This window comes from Pyrus communis, chromosome 3 (genome assembly GCF_963583255.1).
Source record: "Pyrus communis chromosome 3, drPyrComm1.1, whole genome shotgun sequence".
NCBI lineage: Eukaryota > Viridiplantae > Streptophyta > Magnoliopsida > Rosales > Rosaceae > Pyrus > Pyrus communis.
This window is the reverse complement of record NC_084805.1, coordinates 5,819,484-5,837,763: the sequence shown is the minus strand read 5'-3', so window position 1 is coordinate 5,837,763 and position 18,280 is coordinate 5,819,484. Positions and strand designations below refer to the sequence as shown.

The 18,280-nt window shown below is 38.2% G+C and overlaps 2 protein-coding genes across 2 annotated transcripts; one reads left to right on the top strand and one right to left on the bottom strand.

Moving 5' to 3' along the window:
• The first annotated feature begins 627 nt into the window (after positions 1–627).
• Positions 628–10,303, top strand: LOC137729787 (protein CHROMATIN REMODELING 35). The gene is made up of 7 exons (XM_068468809.1): positions 628–899; positions 1,068–1,123; positions 2,635–3,191; positions 3,275–3,463; positions 3,963–4,112; positions 7,632–9,385; positions 9,480–10,303. The coding sequence occupies exons 2-7, from the start codon at positions 1,078–1,080 to the stop codon at positions 9,481–9,483; spliced, it is 2,700 nt and encodes an 899-aa protein (XP_068324910.1). The 5' UTR covers positions 628–899; positions 1,068–1,077; the 3' UTR covers positions 9,484–10,303.
• A 610-nt stretch (positions 10,304–10,913) lies between these two features.
• Positions 10,914–16,897, bottom strand: LOC137729788 (BEL1-like homeodomain protein 6). The gene is made up of 5 exons (XM_068468810.1): positions 16,167–16,897; positions 14,371–15,335; positions 12,489–12,868; positions 12,329–12,389; positions 10,914–11,985 (listed from the first exon to the last, which is right to left on the bottom strand). Exons 2-5 carry the CDS (start codon positions 15,277–15,279, stop codon positions 11,278–11,280), a joined length of 2,058 nt encoding a protein of 685 aa, XP_068324911.1. The 5' UTR covers positions 15,280–15,335; positions 16,167–16,897; the 3' UTR covers positions 10,914–11,277.
• Positions 16,898–18,280: the final 1,383 nt, after the last annotated feature.

Below are 18,280 nucleotides of genomic sequence, written 5' to 3'. Positions count from 1 at the left end.
TTTTTATTTATCACCGATTGGCGTCATATATCTATTGCTTGGCAAGATCTCACATATGACCCGTAGTGTTACTGTTACACTCGATAATTTTACACGTATTGAACTGAAAATCTATAATTAAGTTCAAATATTAATAAGGAATGTGATATCCACACACCTCTTTTTACTTCTCCCACACCTTTTTGGTTTTTAACTGTCGGATCGGATGAATTGAAGAAAATCAACGAACAGAAATTAACAACGATGTGTGAGAAGTAAAAAGGAATGTGTGGATAACACATCTCTATTAATAACTGTACATTGTGTCAAGTCACATGTTACGGTTTTGACCCGTACTCTATCATTAAAATATTCATTACATTTTTGCGTAGACAAGCGAAAAAGAGTATAAACAAATTAGGTCACCCTAGCTTTTAACTTTTTACCAAAATTGGCAAAATATGGACACAGGTGTCGTTTCAATTTCAACGCATGCCAAACACTGGCCTGAATCTGTACCGTCCCGGGAGCTGTATTTTCACGTATCCAAACATCCCTCATATCCCTTTGCGGGACCGCAAGTCGCTTTCCGATTCCTTGCGTGACAATGACGACTGCAAGCGAACCCCACCCCACCAACAAATCAAATACCGCCACGTCACTCCCTCACACCTTCACACGGTCCGCCCCCAACACACAAAGCTCCTCTCTCTCTCTCTGAAGCTTTCATTTCTGCATTCCTCGCTGACGCCTGAAGGAGAAGCAGCTGCTGCTGTAAAAGGGTTTGTGTACGGACACTCGTCACGCTCGTGCCGACGCTCTCGCTCCGAGAGTCTTTTGCGAGGGCAAGAGGGAGTGGCTGTTTCGTACTCGGAAGCCAAATGCGATTGCTTTTTCCTCTCTAAATTCCCAAATTTAAGGTTTTTTTTTTTTTTTCTTTTTCTGATTTTTGCTTCTTTTAATTTGATTTTTTTTCCTTTAGCTCGGAAGTGTTTCCATTGTACAAAAATGGCGATTTTGTCATCTCGGTTTGTCTTTTGGTTAATGGAAGTGACCGACTTTTTGTTTTGGGTTTCTTGTGTTCTCAGTGTTTGAGCCATGGAGTCACCAATTGATGTATCCCCCATTAAAACTACATATGACAGTAAGCTTCTCGCTCTCTCTATACATGTGTGTGTGTGTGTGTGTGTGTGTGTATCTGGAAATTTGGATTGTTGTGGCATGTGAGAGAAATGCAGGTTGAGCTTGTGACAAACCAATTGTGTGGGATTACATTTTGTGAAATTAACGTTTTGGTTGAAAAAAATTGAAATTTTTTATGCATTAAAATGGGGACTTGAAGATTAGAAATTTGATTACAAAGAAAAATTGTAGGGATTGTTTAGTTATTGTGGGTTATTAGGGTTCTGTAGTTTGTGGTTTGTAATAGGGCTAATTCAGTAGTCTGTGGCTATTGTGTAGCTATTGTTGAGAAACTGAGAAATAAGTTTTTATTTTATTTGGGTTGAGGGCACAAGAAGTGGGGTATGAAAGACATACAGCCTTTGGAAGCGCAACACCTTGTGCAGATTCTGTGCTATCCAAAAAAGAGAACTTGTTCTTCTTGCCAAAGTTATTTGTTGCAAATTACCAAACGGTGTTAGGTCTGCTTCTACTGTGAACAAGTAGTAGCATGCCCTGAAAAGCCCCACTAATGCAGTCTTGAAATTTAACAGTTAAGGTTTTGGGCAAACGTTGTGAATTCCATTCTCCATAGTTGACGTCACCAACTAATAAAATATTTTGTGATTTGTGAATTTTTCATGTTCCATGAGAGTTAGGCTGTATGGATATAATCTAGAAGCTGACGTTCGTATTAAAAAACTTCAGCTCTGATATATTGCTTTTGTTTTCATCAGAAGTTTTCTAGCTTTGAGGCTAGATGTATGTTTTTTACTGTCTTATAAATCAGCTATCTGACTCGGCAAACAAAGAAACATAAATAGATTGATGCTGAACAACAACATATTTTTCAACTTGTAGTTAACTAATATTACACAACTCTTTTCTTCATCAAATTGTTCTTGTCATGACCAAAATATTGAACCTTAGGTCCAATAATGTGTCCTCTGCCTTTTAGCTGTCTCCATCAGTCCAGCTGAAACTGAATCTCAGCAGATTGATTTTCTCTTGTTACTTAAGCATTGTCAGTGCTGCTATTCTGTCCTACCTTCAAAATATAACAAGTAATACTATTAACCTGGACCTCTATTACCCTTGTGGTTGTGCTACTTCTATGATCGCCTAGAATTTTCGTGCATGCATTGCATTGTGAAGTGTTAAACAGTACGTATACAAGGTTTGTATTGTAAACTTTTGAAATTAATATATAATTCATTTTTTATGTTCATGCATCTTGCATTGCTTTAGGATGCAATTTCTATTAAGAAAGCACACAATATCCTCCACTTATACTCATACAAAAGGGAAAAAAATCCAAGTTTTTCACATATAATTTCCTCCTCTTTCCTATGCTGATGCTGATTTGATATACTTGGCTAGATGGTTTTCTGAACTTATGAGTTTCTGTAATTTGCCTACTTTCTTTTTCTTCTTATCTTTCGCAAGATCCTCATTTTTATATCTATTTGTATGTTACCTTCCATTTGAGCTCAGGTTTGTATTCCAAGGGGCATAAGAGGATGAAACTCTGTTTGGACGGAAAGAATTATGATGGCTTGGACTTCTCTGTAAGTAAGCATGATGAAGTTGTAGAGAAGAAACCTAAGTCTACTTCAGAAGTTGTTGACTACACTGATCCATTTGCCATACGGAACTTGCTGGAGAGGTTAGACTGTGGTGAATATGGAAGTGTTACAAAGGAGATAGAGGCAGTTCTTGCTAAAAAGACCCAAACTATGGTCCCTTATTTTGCAAAGTATCCTGCACTGGCAAATGCATTCCTGGAGGAAGACAAGAGGCAGAGTAAAAAAGCTCCCAAATCTGAAAATCCACTAGCTAGTGATAAAGTCATTGATTTGGAGGATGACTGCGTTGAAAATAATGCTCCTGCATCAGTGAGGCCTGTGGTAATCATTGATTCAGATGAGGAACAAAGTGAAGATCCGAGATCTTATCCTTTCAAAGAGGTTGTCTTGCCACAACCATCGTATTCTTTCCGGGAGGTTTTCTTGGGACAATCGTCAGAACAGAATTCCATGAATAACACAGTGGTATGTGTGCCCTATATATAATATCTCTACTTTCCTGCTCAATTTAATCCTATCTGTCAAATGATTGGTCAACGTATGTTCAGGAAAGGGACTTTTTGGAGAACAGACTTCCAGGTCAAAAACCAAGTCTGTCCAGTGAAACAGGAATCAAGAATCACCCAGGAATTTATGTTGGTGTAGAAGATGATGGTGATTACCAGACAGATGTTGAAGAAGATGATGGTCTGGGAGATATTTGGAATGAAATGTCAATGGGTTTAGAAACTAACAAGGTATCATTTATGTACATTCTTTACTATAATAACATGTTTCTTTGCTATGTGCATGTATTTTATGTTCCAAATTGGAAAAACATGTTGGCTTGTCACATGTTTGGTGCAGATTGTGTCAGCTCTCTCTGCTTTGCTCGAGCTCAAAGTAACAACTTCCGTCTTTGATATAATAATTATTTCTGAAAAAATAGAGCCACTGATGCTTAATAAAACTCATTTCCCAATTAAAGTGATTGCTCACCTGAACAGAGATTAATGTTTAGGGAGGAAAAAACCCTTAAATATTGAGTAAACAGGATAGGAAAAAATATATCTCCCAGTAAATAGTACGTTTTTGCAAGTTTGTCATCCCTATTCAATTTCACAGGGAAAGTGTCTATATGTCAAATTACTAGTATAAGCATCAGAGTTAAGAATATTTTGTCCAAAAATCTTCGATAACTTTCCAGATTCACAGTTGTCATGATTATCTTATGTTGACAATTGCTGTTTCTGATAGGATGCTGCTGTAGAAGGAATGAGTGGCGGGGAAGAGGAAGGTGACTGTGATCATTCTTTTGTCTTGAAGGATGATATTGGATATGTTTGCCGCATTTGTGGGGTTATTGACAGAGCAATTGAGACAATATTTGAGTTTCAGTATAACAAGGTATGTGCATGGTTAGCGTTCCTTTTTTAAACTTGATTAGATTAAATATGAAAGCACATTTGAATTTTTGTCTTAATGTAAGCACACAGTTAGAATTTGAATTTCTTTATATTGTTTTGGAAGACCGACTTCAACAGGGCTTATAGGCACATGTACCAATTCTCTCTAGGTATCAGTGATAACACTAGAACCAACAGGAAAACAAAAGTTTAACAGCCATTGAATCAGCTTTCTCTTATGACGATTTCTGAGACTGTTATTCGCTTGTGCAGTGTACAAGTAGGATAGGTTGGCCCATTATACGAGTTTAAGTAGGATTGGCGAAATTACCTGTGGGTGGGCACCCACAAATCCATACCCGTTTATCTTGCAATGGGCCCTTATGGATTTACCCAAACCTGACCCATAATCCCTCCACATTAATAAATCATTTTTGTTCACTGGTTTCTATAAATGAAGAACCTGACCCATAATTCCTCCACATTGATACATAAGCCCAAGTATTATCAAAATTCCTTTCTGCACAAAATGAAATAAAAAGGGAAAACGTACATGCAAGAACCGGAGCATCTAAGCACTTCATGTCCTCCAATTTGTCAGTTGAATCCAAAGATGCAATCATATTAATTATCTACTGTATTGCATATATAAAGTTTTTCGTTTTCCATCTTCTTTGCCTTATCAATTCAGGCTTTCTTTTTCTGTGAACTCTCCTTTGATTCCTCAAAATGAATGGAGCAATGACGAAATCAAGTCATCTATTACTCTCATCTTCTCAATCCCCTTATTTTGTGAAGGCATGACCAGCCCCTCCCTTTTCTTTTGTCTTTTTCAACTTTTGGCATCCACTTTTGGTTGCTAGAAATAGAGAAGAAGACGCATGAAATTGATAGCATTCTAAGCATTGTTCTAAAAATCTCCGCCTAGCGCCACCTAGGCACTAGGCGGCTGACCACCGCGCCGATTAATGCCTGGGCATTTGAAAATTAAGAAAGGGCTCCTAGACCTGCCAAGGCTCCCACCTAGACTACCTAGGCTCCCGCCTAGCTTGCCCAGACCCGCCTAGGTCGCGACTCACTTATACAGAAAATAGTTAACTATCATTTTGCATTTTATTTTTTTCAATAAATTGTAAGAGACTTTTTGCATACTTAAATGAACACACATTATATCATTGTTCTGCATGTGTCCATTATGTTCCAACACTTCATAATATATATGTCATTCTATTTTGTAGTTTATGATGAAATTATATATATTTAAAGTACATGTAGACACTTATTTACACGAAATATAATGGATGTACTTAAAGGGAATTGTTATTGGCACTCCAAAATCTCATTTGGCACTCCAAACTTTCTATAATTAGAATGAAACGTACACTTGTGAGGAGTGTTGATTGAGATTGTTGGAGTGTTAATAACAGTTCCCTACTTAAATCTGCTTAGGTGCTAGGCCCCAGCCCGCTGCCTGACTAGCGCCTAGCGTCTTTTAGAACCTTGATTCTAAGGCATTTCCCTCTTTTCTTTTTACTTGTATGAGTTTTTCAATAACGTAGGGCACAGCAGCAGAATGCTTTCTTTAAAAAAAAAATAGTAATAATTAAATAAATTAATAATTTGGATTCATGTTTCCCATTGTTATTACCAATTCATGCCCTGCTACATCCTGGTTTAATAAAAGTCTCCATGCCAGCCCCAAACCTGATTGTTCTTACCCAAACTCTCCCCTAGTGGAGCAGGTCCCTATGGCTACCTGATTCAGCAGCTGATTTGACCATCCTTGTATTAGCTCAATTTGAAATTCAGTTTCTCGACCAAAATGTTGCTAGATTGATGTACCAATTCATATAGGAAAAGGAAGCATTCAGCTCCTGTTATCTAGAGTGGAATAGGAGACTTTAGTAATAAAATTCTGAAATGATTGCTTTTTTTTTTTTTTTTGTGAGTTGAGGATCTATTGTTTCCACATTCCACAAGAGGTGTTCATGGTAACCTGAAGAACTAATATGTTGATCTAACTCATATAACACATTGGTTCTTTTCTAGTTATTCATTATGAATGGTAGGAGCATGACATGTGAATCTGTGGTCTACAACCATGAGTTTGAAGAGTTTGTGATAGTTTTAATCCATCTTGGGGGAAACACGAAGGTTAATCCTTCTCTTCTGGTCCTTTATGAACAATCTCTCTGGTTGACTATCTGCCTGTATAAAAAAATGTGAACAGGGCTAGGGAATGCGTAAAATGTCCCTGTAGTTGGCAGTGAACCTGTCAATAGGGTTGGTTTCATCTGATCAGCTCTTGTTGGTTTCATTAGTTTATATAGGTCAGGTCCGCTTCATTGTTTTAAACCTGATATGCATCTGTTTGTTTTTGTATATTTTAAACTGAAAAAACCCAAACCAGACCATATATATAAAGTTTTCTAAACAAGATGGACTGAGCAGGAATGACTGACCATCGTGCTTCGATTGGGGTTTCATAATTGTTTGTCCAATTTTTTTTCTTAGTTTCTGAACAAAATTGGTGTTTGTTTTTAGCCCTAATCAATCTAATCCAATCATTCAGTCAATTCAATTCTTTTGGTTCTAGGAGGTTAGGACCAATATTAGGTAGTTGTGCATGAAGAAAAATTCAACGTGACAGGGTTGCATTAGATGAGAAATACCCCAACCTAATCCGATGTAACATGTAGATACCCCTATCTATTAATTGGTGCACTGGATATCCCAGATTCTCAATGAGCCAGCCAATATAGTAAACTCACCATGTGAATTAGTTAACTGGGTAGCCACTTAGTACTACGGTGTAAGTGGTATTCCTCTTCAATTGTAAGTGAGAGGTCTTAGGTTCGATTCTCACCAAAAGCAAATTTCAACCACGTTAGAGCATCTCCAAAGGAAACGTCAAAAAATAAGTTAACTGGGTATCCCTATAGGTTTCTTGTCTTTTTTCTTTGTTAATTCTCCCCATGATTTTTGGCACTAGACAACTCCCTAAACATTTTGCAACAAGAAAGCAAACCAAAGGTTGACTTCTCTCTACTTATTATGAAGTCCAATAAAGTCTGTCTGGTAGAAAAACCCAGCATGTATCTCTGAAGGACGTACTCATAGTGTTTGACAATGTTCATAATTGATTGTGAACCCACCACATTACTCTCTCTTAACCAGGCTCAGGAGCAGTTGAATTTAAATGAGATAACCAGGGTTTTCAGACAAGGAGATAATATTCTGAGAATAGCAACCCAACAATAGTAGATAGATAAATTGTTAGAAGTTTGATGAATTTATAACATATTGGAAGTGATATATTTGTGTTACTGCCTGGTTGAACTTTTTATTTTTGCCTTGAATTCTAGTTTTTGTATTTGCCTCATTGCTGTGGAATCAAAGTCTGATATAAATGGATCACGGATCTGCGTAAACTCATTGGAAGTTATTTGATATCTCAACAGCTAAATGGCCTCTTCTGGAAGCAAGTTTCATAGTATCATTTTTTTTCTGTTTACCTCAGGTCAAAAGGAGTACAAGAACTTACATGCCTGATTCTCGGAATGGCAAAGAAAGAGATTCAGCCGAGATAGATGGATTTAAATTGTCAGAGGATGGTTTGATACTTACTGAGATATCTGCTCACCCAAGACATATGAAACAAATGAAACCTCATCAAGTGGAGGGTTTCAATTTTCTTGTTAGCAACTTGGTTGGTGATAATCCTGGTGGTTGCATCTTGGCCCATGCTCCAGGTTCTGGTAAAACATTTATGATAATAAGTTTCATGCAAAGTTTTCTAGCTAAGTATCCAAATGCAAGACCCCTGATTGTTCTTCCTAAAGGAATCCTGGATACATGGAAAAAGGAGTTTAAAATTTGGCAAGTGGAGGATATTCCATTAATTGATTTCTATGAAAATAAAGCAGACAATCGATCACAGCAGCTGGAGGTGTTGAAACAATGGGTGGAGCACAAGAGTATCCTTTTCTTAGGGTACAAGCAATTCTCCTCTATCGTTTGTGATCGAGAAACTAGCAAGGTATCAACTGCGTGCCAAGAAATATTGCTGAAGGCACCTTCAATTCTTATTCTGGATGAAGGGCATACTCCAAGAAATGATAACACTGACGTGTTCCAATCCCTTGCAAAGTTGCAGACACCTAGGAAAGTTGTACTTTCTGGAACCATTTTCCAAAATCATGTCAACGAAGTATTCAACCTTTTGAATCTTGTTCGTCCTAAGTTTTTAAGAGCTGAAACATCCCGACCCATCATCAAGCGGATCATGAGTAGAGTGCATATACCAGGTGTAAGGAAGCAGTTCAAAGCTGGTAGTGAATCAGCCTTCTATGAACTAGTGGAGCATACTCTACAGAAGGATAATGATTTTCGAAGGAAAGTCACTGTCATACACGAATTGCGTGAGATGACTAGCAAGGTGCTTCATTATTACAAAGGAGATACCCTCGATGAACTTCCTGGGCTAGTTGATTTCACTGTGGTACTAAATCTCACCCCCAAGCAGAAGCACGAGACAGAGAAATTAAAGAAGTTTGCAAGAAAGTTCAAGCAAAATGCTGTTGGAAGTGCTGTTTATCTTCACCCAAAACTGTCCAACTTGGCTTGGAAGCCTACTGATCCAGATGACAGAGTGGATGAGCTCTTGGACAAAATAGATGTGAAAGATGGAGTCAAGGCAAGATTCTTTCTTAATATACTGAACTTATGTGAGTCAGCGGGTGAGAAACTTTTAGTTTTTAGTCAGTACCTCCTACCACTGAAATTTTTGGAGAGATTAGTAGTCAAAATGAAGGGGTGGAGTGCTGGGAGAGAAATGTTTGTGATCTCAGGTGAGTCAAGCTCTGAGCAACGGGAATGGTCTATGGATAGATTTAACAATTCCCCCACCGCAAAGGTTTTCTTCGGCTCAATTAAGGCTTGTGGGGAGGGTATATCGTTGGTAGGGGCTTCTCGACTAATACTTCTGGATGTACATCTTAACCCCTCAGTGAGCAGGCAGGCCATCGGTCGTGCATTTAGACCAGGTCAGAAGAAGAAAGTTTTCGTGTATAGATTGGTAGCTGCTAATTCACCTGAAGAGGAAGATCATAGCACTTGCTTCCAAAAAGAAACAATTGCAAAAATGTGGTTTGAATGGAATGAATATTGTGGTTACCGGGATTTTGAAGTGGAGACCATTGATGTGAATGAGAGTGATGATCCCTTCCTCGAAAGTCCAGTGTTGAGGGAGGATGTGAAGCTTGTGTACAGAAGGTTTGTACTCTTGTACATCTAATTGTCGTTATTGAGTTCCAACACCTAAATGTTTCTGTTGGTATATCCTAACTACTTATTTCTATAATTTCAGGTAGGTACTGCCATCGTCATTGGGCTGACAACTGACGTACAGAGTAGGGAATATTTTCTCACTATACTTTGGTTGACATTCCGTCCTTTGTCTGTTCACATTAGATTTTTGATTTCTGGAAGAATTTCAGGCAGGTTGCTTAGCGTTTATTCGTTAGTACAGGCAGTTTCTGTTTTCTGCTCTTAGAATCAGACTAGTCCCTCTATGTCCACCGGGCAATGGATTCTGACATGTAAAAGTTGTGAAGAACGGAAATTTTGACAACGCTGTTTGAAGGAGGGTGCTTTTCGTCTTCTAGGATACATGAACTATGATGTTCGGTGTGATTTCTCTTGTTCGAGTCTGGTTTGTACCGCTGCTTCGTTTTGGGGGCTAAGCATTCTGCTTTTAATTTAACTGATCTTCAAGGAAATAGAGCATTTACAGTTAAGTGTATATGGTTATGCTAGTTCTGGACATCTTGCTTTGAGTTCAAGAAAACCAGACAAGCTTTATTTATTTTTAGTCGCTCGTACTTGTCATCGTTGGGCGTTGCACCAATCAACCGGAAAAATGTTACTTTCGCTCAACAACTTTGTCACTGTCGAACAATGGCTAGGTTCGTGTCACTTAGAATTGCTTGCTCTCTCACCACCAACCCGCATACCCACATATCCAATGCGACCATTTGCCAGATGACCATAGAGGCTGAAGAACAATGATATTGGATACATGTATTAAATAATGAATTCTTATGTGGGGTGTAAGTAAAGCAAATAAATGTGCGGGAGATAATTTCTGCTTGGTTGGATACTCTTGTGGCACATGGGCTACTTTATCTTTGCGGTCCTAATTGGCTAAAATGATCCACTTTTGATATTTGGTTTCTGAAATGAAATATCGACGACATGTTAATCACATATCAGAAAACATAACGATGATAATAACAACGATATGCTAGAACCAAATCATTTCCTAACAAAATAAAAGGCTAGGCTAGGAGGAACCCACTTTTCCTCACCCTTTCCATCTCCAAAAACATTTTTCTTGTTTCCAACTTCCCCATCTCTTTCTCCATCTCCATCTCTCCCTTCCAACTCCCTTATCTCTCTGTTCATCTTCTTTCCCATCTCTCTCACAACAGTTCCTCCTCCATCTATGTGATCTAATCTGAGGTTGGGGGTCTTAGATGATGGTCTAGTGAATTTTACTATGTTACGTTGCCTTTCAAGAATTCAGGGGTTTAGCCAACCCATGATTAGAAAAGGGAATACAAGCAACAGTTTCAGCCACAAGATGCCGAGACAAAAGAAGGGCGGATTCTTGCATGTCACCGGAGATATATTCTCGTGTGAGTACCCTCATTCACGGCGACATATCCCCGGTAACACAAGTCTTTCTTCCGAAGGGAACGAAACCCCTCTTCTTGCCCCTGATGAAATTGACTCGGCAACATCGAAATAACAGGCGGACAACTTTCCAGCAAGCTTTATTACGAACTATTCTATTTTCTTCAATACCATCAACAGAGTTTGGCACTGATTGTACATTTTTCCCTTCCAACTTACTAAACAAAGAATATGCATCTCATCTTTACAAATATGCTGACCTTCAATCAATTTCTTCATATATTACAACTGTACTAGTAGTATGTTTCCAATGTCTGGCGGAATGCAACATTCCTTTTCACCATTTGCATCGCAAAGTCGAATGTTCCTCAACCAGCAGTCGAAAGCCTATCGCTGTCTGTTTTTTTTTTTCTCCCCCGCCCCAAAAATATTTTGGATATAAGTAATGTGGATATGCAATGAAGCATCTTTCACACTACGAAATCATGTAACAGATGGGAGGAACTAAATCTGTGTTGCTGCTGGTTCCCGGAATCAAGGCATTCAAAATCTGCTGTCTCAGATCCTACAGAAGAAGCTGCAGGGTTGTATAAATCGTCCCCTCTCACAGAAACAAACCCGTGATGAGTCCCACTAGAGATGGGTAGGCTACCGCCACCGTCACAATGCTGCAATCCCAGTGTCAGAGAAACCCCGCTTCCACTTCCAAATCTCCCCAGCTCCGGCATGTGGTATGCAGCAGCAGCTGCCGTAAACCTCTCACTGTTCCTATCAGTCTGAACATTTGCATCAGAAAAGAGACTCGAGTCATCCATACCAGGCCTTTGCCCCTCTCTAAGCTTGACGAGCCCGTACTCAGCTTCAGCTTCATGACGAGTCACATTCTGGAAATTGGCATATCCAGTGGATCCAGCCATTTCCACGTCATGGAAATGGTCAGATTTGGAATCCATAAATTGTCCCGTGCTGAATTTCTCAATGGCTGTCGAACTTGCGCTAGGTTGCATACCTTCTACTCCGTCTTCCATGGTCCTCGTGTTGTCACCTTTTTTTGTTTGAGGTGTATTCTCAGATGAAGAGTTGGAGTCCATCTCAGCATCACCAGCCTCTTCTTTGTACATCTCCTCAACCATGGGCTTCCAAAGGCGCACTCGTGCATTGATAAACCAGTTTGAGACCTGCGCCGCAATAAAAGAGTACACGAACTTTCACATATCGAGTTAATTCAAATTAAAAATGTAAACATTTGTACTCAATAATCGATTTTTGTTATGAATTATGCAGCATTCTTGTAGCTGCAAGAACCTGCAGAACGAAACAGTTATTCCTTTTCCCGGATTGCTTTGTAGTTTGCAATTTCTTTCAAGCTGTACATTCCATATCCTAATTCAGCAGATTTTGCGAGGATCATAATGTTATACGTATTGAAGTCAATAAAGATAAAAGATCTTATTCTCTGTTATGTATGTATGTGGTGCCTAAGGAAAAATGCTATGTAAAACATGATTACTTCGTCATTACCTGACTTCTAGTCAAGCCTGTCTGCCTTGCTAGCAGGATCTTATCAGAATCCTTCGGATAGCTGGAAAATATCAATATTAACATTAAATTACGTCAAGAACTGATAATCGATAAAGTTTTCGGAAAAGAAATTGAGGAAAGGGTTGAAGTCAGGATTTACGGATGAAGGAAATGCTCAAACAGCCATGCTCGCAGAATTGAGACAGAGCTTTCCGGCAAACCTCTTTGTGGTCTCCATGCATGTTGTTGCATCATGCCAAGCTGCTGAAGGGCTCTCTGCTGCCTGAGATGCTGGTCCACATAACGGAGGCGAGATATTCCAACTCCTTTCATGCTTCCTGAGGCACCTTGCTCCCCAAGGCTTTTACGGGTTGCTCGTATCTGCCCTGTGATTGCATCATGTAAGCACCGAAAGTGACGTGAAATAGTCTGCAGGGCAACAGCTGTGTACGGTTTAGCTGACCCACTTCCCGCTATCGCATCAAATGACGATACAACAATCTGCATCTGATGATAATACTGCTTGTACCTTCTGTCAACCTGTGATTGTGATATAAACACCATTACACCTCATGGGAAAAATAGGAGCTCCATTATATCAGACAAAGGCCTACGAGAAACAACCAACCACAACCACAAATTTCTACAACATCCTCAAAGAAACAATGATCGTAGAAATATTTTCCGTAATCATTAGCTGCTCCAGAAGTAAATTGCCTCAATTAACAGAAACGAAAACCAGAAATATAATCATTAGCAACTCAGGGACCATGGAAATTCTGGCCTCAAATAATGGCGTTGTCCTTCTCCACTCGCATCAACAATTAACAATGGTACCTTCGGTCAATTCTACATCTTATATTGTTTCTGGTTCTTAGCAGAACAGGGTACTTGCGTCAACTGTCAACATAGAAGGATCACCTTGATGTTCCATCAGAGTCCGTAAACATACGGGGTAAGAAAATAAGGAGAACAATAACCCCAATATTTCATTGAGGTCAATTTTACTTCGCATCTCCCCATTTTCTTAGCAGAATGACTAGTATATGCAAATGCCTTCAATCAATGGTAGAGTAATTGTTTCATAAAATGCTTATCGACATGTCAACTAAACAGCCAAAACCTATATCTAAAACACCTTTTAATGATAAGCTTGAGATAAATCAATAGCCTAAACTTATTTAGAAATCGCATGAGGATGCTATGCTTCATTCCATAGCATCTCGTTCAATTTATTAGACACCTAGGAAACCTAAAGAATAGTTGGAATATATTCCGCTTGGAGATATTCCGTTGGGAGAAAAATTGAGAGCCCCAACTATTTCACATGTCAAACACAATGCAAGGCTCCAGGTGCTTCAACTGGAAAGATGGAGGATCAATCAATTGCCAGTGTAAACATCCCTTAAACATGAAAGGATATACTCAAAACTTTTGGAAATTCTTGAAACTTTTTCTTCATTAAAATATGTCTGAATCGAAGAACAAAACCGTAATGGAATCGTTACCAGATGTTGGTTTATCTATCAATGCATCACTGTATGACTACATCATTAATTGATCAGTTTCAGTTGGAACAATCAACAATTGACATAAGCTCAAAAACGAAACCATTATGCATTTTGTTTGGTTTTGCTTAAGAAGACTGTTATTGCATGTCTTGATCCTTTTGTATTTCCTATTTTTAAAAATTAAAGAAACATATCACTGATCATTTCCGTCATTACTGTGAAACCAGTAACTAAGAGCCTAAGAGAACAGAACAATATCATCAACATAAAAGCATACTGATGAGGCGATCACCGACAATAAACATGCTACATAATATCACCTGCCTAAACATGCAACACATCACACACATAAGAAGTAACAAAGACAGGTGATGTAAAGCAATCATCACAGTGTAGAAAGCGCGAAGACAAAAGGATAATGCCAATCAAATTTGCAACTAAAATTGATTTAAGCTCTTAACATTATGACAAACTGACCAGACCATATAATTAACTCATAAAGAGACATTAAACTATATGCATTGCTCATACCTCATCTAGCATAGACAGAAGCTTCGTCAACTTGCTTTGCAACTCTTGTTTCTCGGCATGTGAAAGCTCACACGGTGAGTTATTGGCCAGCTCTTGAGGGTTTGTAGATACTCCACTCTCAAGATCATTCTTTGATCCATCATCTCCTTCCTTGAAACTCTTCTGATGATTGTGTGTGCTTTGGTTCTTCTCTCTATCATGCTGCTTCAGTGCTTTCTGGACATTGACGACTTCATCAAGCAGTTGTTGTGCTGCTTTGAGGTATTTGTTATGGGGAATGGTTCTTGCCATAGTCGACATCCCATATGGAGACAAATCCCCTTTACTTGAATCTGGATTGCCTCCCGGAAAACCAGATTGCAAATATTCAACATTTCTTGGCTGCTCATCTCTAAAAGAACCATTCCTACCGTCACCCTCACTTGAAACGGATGCATTAGGACTTAAGAATGAAGCAAAACCCATGTTGTTATTCCGGTACGAGATAGAAGGCATTTGCATTCCTGATGGGATTTGTGTACTGAGGCTGAGGGACAACCCCTGACCTTGCAAGTTGTGTCCACCATGAAGAATACCTGAAGAAGTACCCATGGGGTGCGTAACTAGCATCTCATTTCTACCCTCCCTCCATGGACTGAATCCCTGCTCTCCAACATGCGCGCCACCAAGATGCGATAGGACATCATGCTGCTGCTGGTTGGAATCTGAACCCCCGACCGAGGAGCCTAAGTTGTTTTGCTGCTGAGAACTCCCAGCCAATGCGTCCGAGTATGACCCAGAGTTCATATACATCATCATGTTACCAGAGACGAGAGGTGCTTCTGGATAAGAACTAGGCAAAGGTTCCCTTAAATAGAGCATTGGCGTTGCATCTTTTTGATTATTCGAACCAGTATAGTAACTTGACATAGCTCTCTCAACCCCTTAACAGCTATATGAGCCCAATTACATGCTCATCCCGAACACTGAAAAAATGAGTAGAACTTCCATCATTGGCAAAACCGTACCATACTCGAAAAACTAGCAAGTTTGCAGGAATTTAATTGTCACTGTATTATTTATTACTCACTCACACCAGTATAAGCCAATGCATTAAAGCAAAGTGCTCAAGTCTCCAATGACATATACAGAAAAATTTACTGGTTGAGATTCCACTTCCAGGCAATCCTCACAGAAGAAAATCAATTCACCAAAGCAAAATTTACTACCAAGTACAAACACACAGAAGCTTATAATTAATGCCCAACAAACAGCTCATTTAATCATCCAAAAAGCAATCTTCGTATGCAAGAACTTAACATTTACGTATATGATGCTGACATATGAACTTTTTAGGTTTCTGGCAATCAAAGGATTTATACAACTTTTTCAGTTTGAAAGCTTCCAATTACATCATGATTATTAATTACATAGAACTCTTAAAAAGAAGGAATCTCTCTCTCTCTCTCTCTCTCTCTCTCTACACACACACACATATAGTAGATACATGCAAACAGAATTCAGAAATCAACCCAACAGAAGGAAAAATTAAACATATAAATATAAATTAAGAACAATATATTTAGATAAATTGATGATAATAACAATAATAATAAATCTGCTAACTCTGTGTATTTTCAGAAAAAGAAATTACTGGATCATCATCTTAACAAACAGAAAGAGAAAGAGAACAACAGAACCGAAGAAAAGGAGAAATTCATGAGTGAGACAGACAGAGAGCAGCTAAAAGATGATTAAAGCCAGGAAAAAAAAAAAATATATATATATATATATATAATGGAAGAATAAAAAAATACCTGGAAACCCTCAAGAGTTGTGGGTTGTGTGGGGAACAGAAAAGTCTTAGAGAACATCACCCGATCGTCTCAGAGCCAAACTTTCCGATCCCAACAACAACAAGTATATTATTTATTTAACAAAAAAAAAAAAAAAAAAAAGATATTTAGTGTGTTGGGAGATAATTGAGAGCTTTAAATTTCTGCTTTTTTGCAATCATAGATATTCTCCATCCATCACTGAGTCAAATTCAAACCCCACGTGAGACTCGCACGCACACATACACACACCCACACAGAGAGATAAGTTTTTCAGTATCTACTGAGCCACTCAAGAAAAATGATGACTTTTCTCTCTTTTTCCATAAATGGGGTTATCTTTTTTTTTCTTGGGGGGTGGTGTGTAGGCTTTGGTGGGCAACACTGCTTTTCTAATAAGTGCTTTTGCTTGAAACCCAGTTGGGAAAAGTGTTGCCTTGACTACTTGCTGCTTCTGCTTCTGCTTCAATTCAACAATTGAACTCAATGGCTAATTGCTTCTGCTTAACTGGTTTGGATGGTGAAGATCAAGTGTTTGGTTAAGGAGCTCAATCTCTAACCACCAGTTGGTGGACCTAAAACCCTCTCTTAAACCCTCTCCCCATCTCCTCCTCTCCCACCATCTAATCTCTCTCTCTCTCTCTCTCTCTAAAAAAAGTTTATGATAATTCTATCTAACTTCAACCTGTATTGGCTGTCTCTCTCATCCCTTTGAGCATGGAAGGTCTGGGTTTGCTGCAATATCCACCATATAATCATATTCTTTTCTTTTCCTCTTTATTTTTTTATTTCTATATTTTGTCCTTACCTTTTATTCTAATCTCTTTTAACAAAATATTATATATTTTTTTCTTTTTGAATTTATGGAGTGCACCAATAAGCATTAGGCGACCTTGATTGTCTGACCTTCCAGTTTTTATACATATTCATTTTCTTCTATTTGTATGATCACGATTAAGTTATATTAATATTTTATATCACTATTATTCTTTGTCTTATTATCTTTATAAAATAATTAATATAAAATGTTAATATGACTTAATCATAACCACTCAAAATAAAAGCGGATGAGAGTCTATGAACTGGGTGGGCACAGAAGCCGGTCCAACATTAGGTGCCAATATCTCTGTATTTGACGTTTTGTGCCAACTAATGTGTGATTTTTGCACTGGCGGTCCTGCCATCTTTATGTATTTATAGTTGTTTCCCATATTGTTGAGGTATTGCACACTTGTCACTACCCTCGCACATTTGTCACTGCCCTCCACATTCTCTTTTGCATAATGTGGTAATTTTTGTTCAATTGATGGGGATAAAATTTAATTTTTTCAAAGATCTCTGGACCTGTATATGTATGTATGTATGTATGTATGTATGTATGTATGTATGTATCGAAGGACAAATGTCAGATTTATTGATCAAATTTGCATAAAATGTTTTCAGACAAAAATTAAATTGGTATGAAACTCGTCATTTACGAAATTAAACTTTTCACTTAAAAACAATAAAAAATATCATTAAATTATAGTACTAAATGATAAAAATATATTATTTTTTTAATATTGATGATTATTAATTTTTTAAATGTGTAACTATAAATCTAATCAATTATTGGGTGGAAAGGATTTTAACTTAAATACTCTCACATTTACAATACGAGTAAGATTGTCGTCTTTCCTTCTAATTAAAAAAGAAACTAAATCTAATTATTTAGACAAAAATTACCACATTTTTATTGTAGCTACTAGAGAGAAAAATAGGGTCGGGCCTTAGTCGGTGGCAATTCTTCTTAATCTCTTTCCTCTCTCCCCTTCAAATCCTATCTTCTAACTATCTTCCTCTCTTGGTTGTAGTCACCCTTTCGTTCTTATGACATTAGTCTTCATTGTTTGGACACTCTCTAGCTTTGTCGAGGAGAGACTTTGTAGCAAGTGTGGATTACTACTCAAACTCTAATCTTTGACTAGCGGGTGGTGGTTTTGCACACATGGCAAAGGATTATAACAAGGAAGTTAGACATTTTTTTGAAGTTTACTCTTAGTAGTGCTATCTTCGTCGGCGATTACAAGATCATCTGAGAGTGATGTATTCTTTCC